The sequence below is a fragment of the Cryptomeria japonica genome, chromosome 10 (assembly GCF_030272615.1).
Source record: "Cryptomeria japonica chromosome 10, Sugi_1.0, whole genome shotgun sequence".
In the NCBI taxonomy this organism is placed as follows: domain Eukaryota; kingdom Viridiplantae; phylum Streptophyta; class Pinopsida; order Cupressales; family Cupressaceae; genus Cryptomeria; species Cryptomeria japonica.
Window position 1 is genome coordinate 764,366,760 of NC_081414.1, and position 5,831 is coordinate 764,372,590.

General features: G+C 39.6%; 1 protein-coding gene across 1 annotated transcript; it reads right to left on the reverse strand.

The window, feature by feature from the left end:
- Positions 1-4,553: 4,553 nt before the first annotated feature.
- LOC131859205 (uncharacterized mitochondrial protein AtMg00860-like) lies at positions 4,554-5,402 on the reverse strand. Its single transcript, XM_059212776.1, has 2 exons — positions 5,293-5,402; positions 4,554-5,130 (listed from the first exon to the last, which is right to left on the reverse strand). The coding sequence occupies exons 1-2, from the start codon at positions 5,400-5,402 to the stop codon at positions 4,554-4,556; spliced, it is 687 nt and encodes a 228-aa protein (XP_059068759.1).
- Between the last annotated feature and the right edge of the window lie 429 nt (positions 5,403-5,831).

Sequence of the window (5,831 nt, forward strand, 5' to 3'; positions counted from 1 at the left end):
CATTTTGTAACCCCAAACCCTTGATAGGGCAGTGAGCACACGAAACTGAAAGAATTTGTTAAATCAACTTGCAAATGGGAAACCAATACAAAGATCACTTGGAGAGAATTGGATAATAAAAATGAACACTTCCCAGAAGGTACAATACAGACCAATATGCTACAGTACAAAATGTTACTCCAAAGAAGGAAAACACAGTGAAAAAAACCAGAATTTCATGCTTTTCTATTAGGATTCTTTTTCTAATACAATCACCAATCCTTTCCAAGGAAAAGGGAGGTACTAAAATCCGGAGTTGGACTAGACCTGCATTTATGCTGAGGTGACTTTGTATCCTTACCTGCACGAACAGGAGCACTGTTAGAAGGATGTTTTGGTGAAGATAGAGGATCCTTATTATTTCTTGCAGAAAGGGACTTGGTGCCTGACTTTATTGCTTTCTTTTTAGCCACCTATGCCACGGTTCTTTCTAGAAATCGTTTGGTCCTCAATTGTATATCATCATTTTCCTCCTCATCCCAATTAATTGGGAGCATTTTGGTCTCTGCATGGGCTAAATATCCTAGTTGAAACAATTCAAGATAATCCTCTTCGAGCCCTTTAATGTCTAGCTTTATCTGTAAAGAGACAACCTGTTTTAGCACCAATCTCATGTTTTCCCTTTTGAAAACTTCAAGTTCATCCGTACAATCTTCCCAGAAATCTTCTAACTATGGCATGGGAAGATAAGGCATTAAGCCAAGGCTTCGAGAAAATCCCTTATTGTCAAACCCTTTCCTTTCAAAATACAGAGAAAAATTGAAATTCCTAAGATCTGTTCCTATACTTAGTGCATCAGACATTGAATTACAAGACAACACTCCCAATTGTATGGGAAAATGACCTTCCCAATTGTCTTTCAGCTGTGCCTTTTTTATCACAGAGGTCAGTTGCCTGCATACTTCTGCTAAAACAAAACAATCAGAACAGAAGTGAGGGAGCTTGAAGGGTTCCTCTTCAAAGCCTCCTACCCGTATATAGCCAAAGCGTGGGAACTGGATGTAAAAACTACCGAACTTTTTAATCAAGGTCTGTGCATCATCTGAAATCCATTTAGCCTTTGTACTCTTCAGTTCATGACACATATCACCCAAGAATGCATTGTGTATCCTTCTAAAATCTTGTAGGGCATTGTCTTTTTGCAGCATAGGATAGAACTCATACACGGGAACATCCTCCTCAGTGAGCTGCTTTGGTATACCCGTTAACTCTTTAACACAAGCTAGACAATACAAGAGATATGAGGACATGAAGAAGTTTTGTTGAAACTGCTTGGCTAGACTCAACTGCTCTCTCATTGAATCGGCAATTAATTATGCCCAATCCAAATATTGTTTTCCTTCCAGAACTAATTGCACATAGCAATAAATCCAATCATCAAAGCTATAAGCTTCGGCAGAACCTCTGGCTTGATGCAACGGCAGCATCACATCATGGATATGTGGCAACATGTGGTTCTTGTTAGGATTTTTAGGTAACCTAGAACCACCTCTTTGAGGGACCTTCAACTAGAATTTTGCCACATTATTTCGGTATCTGGCTTTGTCTGGATTGAACTCACTGATTGACTAGGCAGGAGAAAAATTAGAAAACTGGTAATCCGGTATCTTGAAAACTGAAGCAATCACCTCACGGTTAATGGCAAGAAGGGTTTCGCCATTATCTCTCTTAATAGTTTCAGATACTGGGTCATATCTAGCAATACATTCTTGAACCAACTCTGGACAAGGAATTGCTGGAGGAAAGGCTGCAGCTTCTAAAAGTCCACTACTCAAAATCTCTATACAAAAAGACTTATCAATACCCTTGAACACCCTTTCTTTCAACTCATCAAGGTTCTCTCCTTTCAGGTCAGTATCACTAACTATGGCCTCTGTGGATGCCAAGCTAAAGACGTTTCCAAACAAATGCAGAGTGGACTTCATAACTTCAAAACAAGAAACCTAAATTTGATTGCAGTGAAACCTTCTGTATGAGAGAAAATGCAAGGGAAAACACTAGAGAAAATAAGGAAAGACTCACCTTCACAGTTGTATAATCGGACGACGGCTAGCAGCAAGAAAGACTCCTATCTAGGGATAACATATACAAAAGTCCAGCAGCAAGTAACGAATGTAGAACACAAATAATTTTCATACCTTATTGAGAAAGGTAATGATATAGATACATTAAATGCAATGATTTCACAATTTCAGTCTGGATGCGGCAAGTTGGTGGATTAGACCTCGCACGCATGCATTGAATGCATGGCGGCGTGCTTTAAGAAATTGCTAGTTCCCGAAATGTTTACTTACTTCGAAAAAACCAAAGAATGACATCACTTTAAGATATGGTTTTGCCTCTCCATATTTAGCAATGAATGCACTTCCCAAAACATTAGAAACCACGGGACCCACCAATATTGAACCCATATGAACATCTTGAACCGACTTCTTGAGTGTTCAAGTAGTTCAAGATGTACGCCGCGTCAAACTATTGACCACTTGCTGCGTTGAACATGTTAAACATATTTGAACCCTTTGAACTCAGTTCAATAAGTTCAACACAAATGCTATGTCACCGAACAGGAAAAACTTTTGGAAGAGCCACTGCAAAACACTTAGAGAAAATGTTAGTACGAGAAACTTTTTCTGAATACCTTGGAACCTATGGAACCTAATGAACATGTTGAGCCTAGTTCAAAATGGTTCGATGTGTTCAAAGAGTTCAATCAATTGTCTGAACTTGACTTAAATGACTAGAAAAAGGATTTGAGGACGCATTAAAGACTTGGACCAAGGTAATATAGCACAAATTAGGACTCCAACATAAAAAGGAAAAGATGACCCACTCTTGCCATGAGGAATAAATGACGTGGTAACATTGGCTCTGACTGGGGATTGTATTTTTCAAAGGAAAATGCAAAGAACTCACAGACTCTGGTTTCGCAGAACAGAAAACAAAAGGGGAAAGGATTAGGGGCACAACCAAAAACACCTAGACTACTATGTACAAACAACTCAATCACAGGATTTACAATTTATAGAGCTTGAGATCTTGCCTGTTGTAGGTATAAGGCATGATCGTTGCATCAGCATAGCTGAGTCTGAATGCATTTTGTCCTACTGCTTTGCAGATTCAAAAAAGGGCCTTTCCACAATGAATCAAACTTGTCGTGAGCACCTTTGGACTCTCTTCTTTTGTCCCATAGCAGCACCTCATCTCCTACTAGGAAACCTCTTGGTTGAGCTCACATGTCAAAAATCCTCTTCACCCGGTTCTGATGCTCTGAAATTCTATCCACCAGCAACTCTCTCTCTTCTTCTAACTTTGTTAGATACATAATTCTTTTCTCCAAAGCATTTTGAAAGAAGGAATCTTCCACTACTATCTACAGCTTGGTTGTTGATAATTCTAGTGGCAAAGAAAGTTTTGCTCCTACACCATACACAAGTTCAAAAGGTGCCATTCCAATGGCCCTCTTGGGTGTGGTTCTATCCGCCCACAAAGCCTCATATATCTTCTTATGCCAATTCCGAGCACTCTCGTCAACTAACTTCTTCATGATGGTTATCAAATTCTTATTGCTAGATTCCGCCAAACCATTGCCCTGTGGGAAATAATCAGAAGAATGTGAGAGAAATCCGATGATCATAGCAAAACATAGTTAACTCTTCAGAGGAGAAATATGATGCATTATCTGTCACAATTTTTTGGGGTACCCCAAAACGAACTAGGATGTAATCCTTGAGAAAACTACACACAATCTCTGAGTTCACCTTTTTGGTGGGAATGGCCTCTACCCACTTAGTAAAGTAGTCAATTGTTGTCAAAATATACACATGACCCACACTGGAATGAGGGTTTATTGGGCCTATGAAATCAATGCCCCATTGTTTGAAAGGTTCATCCATCACTACAGGCCTTAGAGGCAGAGCTACCAAATGTGGCTTTCCAGAAAACAATTGACATTTCTCACATTCCTTAACATGAATATAGGCATCCTGAAACATGCCGGGCCAATAAAAACAATTCCTCAGAATTTTGAAAGCAGTAACAGATGATGAGAAGTGTCCCCCACAAACCTCTCCATGATAGGCCTCCAGGAGCTTTTGCTGTTGAGGTTTATCTACACACCTTAGATATGTTCCATCTAAACCCTTTTTGTATAAAACATCCTGCCAAATTACATACTTTGCAGCTTTTAACTTTAAATTCCTTTGTTCTTTAGCCGACAAATGGTTTGGGCAGCTACCATAAGTTAAATAATAGGCCACATCAGAGAACCAAGTATCCCGCAATTCGACAAAAAGAGTTAATGGTAACTCTGCTTCAGTTTCCACCTCATTTTCCGCTATCAACCTGCATAAGCCCTATCCTTTAATTGTCCTCGTAGGGCGAATATCTAAGTCATACTCCTGGATTTTCATCACCCAAGTTGCTCTGTTATTTAGTCCAACCTCCTGCTGAGTCAAAATGCTTTTTACGGCTGAATCTGGGACAAAAACTACAGAGTGAGAATGCAAAATATAGTATCAAAATTGTTTCATGGCCTTTACAATAGCATATGCATGCTTCTCCATAGGTGAATACTTAAGTTCATTCTTCTTGAGTAGAGTACTCATGAACGCTATGGGCATTTCAGCCCCATATTCATCCAACTGTAACAGAATCCCAGACATAGTATGTTCTGATGCATAGCAATACAAAATGAAATCCTTTGTGAAATTTGGATTAACAAGAGTGGGCGCATTTGCAACTGATCCCTTAATTCTTTCAAAAGAATTTTTGGCCTCTTCGGTCCACTTGAAAGGATGTTTCTCACTTAGCAAGCCGACAATGTGTTTTGTGGTCTCAGCAAACTCTGGAACTAATCTTCTTAAGAAATTCACTTGACCAAAGAACGATCTTACTCCAGTCCAGCTAGAGGGTAAACTGAGACGTTGAATTGCATTAACTCTCTCGGGATCAATCCTGACTCCCTCCTTCGAGACAATATGTCCTAACAATTTGCCCTCCGTGATGCAAAAAACTGATTTCTTAGGATTCAAAGAAATCCCATGCTTACGACAACGCTGCAGTACTGCACTCAAATCCCGAAAATGATCTGTCCTTTTCTTTGAAAACACCGTCAGGTCATCCAGCTAAACTACAATTATTCTATCTCAGAAATCCTTGAAAGAGGAATCCATAGCCCTTTGAAAAGTGGCTCCGGCATTTATTAAACCAAAAGGCATGTGGTTGTATGTGAATGTTCCCCATGGGGTGATGAACATTGTCTTGTGTTGCTCATGCTCTGCTATAGAAATCTGGTTGTAACCAGAAAAACCATCCAACATCGACATCATCTCTGACCCGGACAGAGTCTGTAAAATGTGATCCATATTTGGTAAGGCGTAGTTATCCTTCAGGCTAGCTTGATTCAAATTTTGAAAATCAACACAAATACGAATTTCCCCATTTTTCTTTCTTACGGGCACAATGTTAGCTACCCAAGTGGAATGGTGGATCGGATATATGATTCGGGCCTTAAGCATTTTTTCAACTTCCTTAGAAATTACATCCGCCATGATGGGGTTAAAGTTCCTCAATTTTTGCTTGAAAGGAGAGACGCCTGGCTTCAGCGGAATTTGATGTTGAAAATGTCCATTTCTAAACTCCTTCAGGTCGTCATAAGACCAAGCAAAAACATCAACATATTCCTTAAGCAGTGTGCCAAGTGCTCTCTTTTCCTCCACACAACAACACCTGTCGATCATCACTTCTTTTGGATCAGATTCATCTCCCAAATTTATTTTCTCACAATTTCCTTT

Coding starts and splice junctions, on each gene's coding strand:
- LOC131859205 (XM_059212776.1), bottom strand. CDS start 5,402: ATGGATCACATTTTACAGACTCTGTCCGGGTCAGAGATGATGTCGATG. Junction 5,131..5,292: donor CATGAGCAACACAAGACAAT/GTTCATCACCCC, acceptor TTCAAAGAAAAG/GACAGATCATTTTCGGGATT.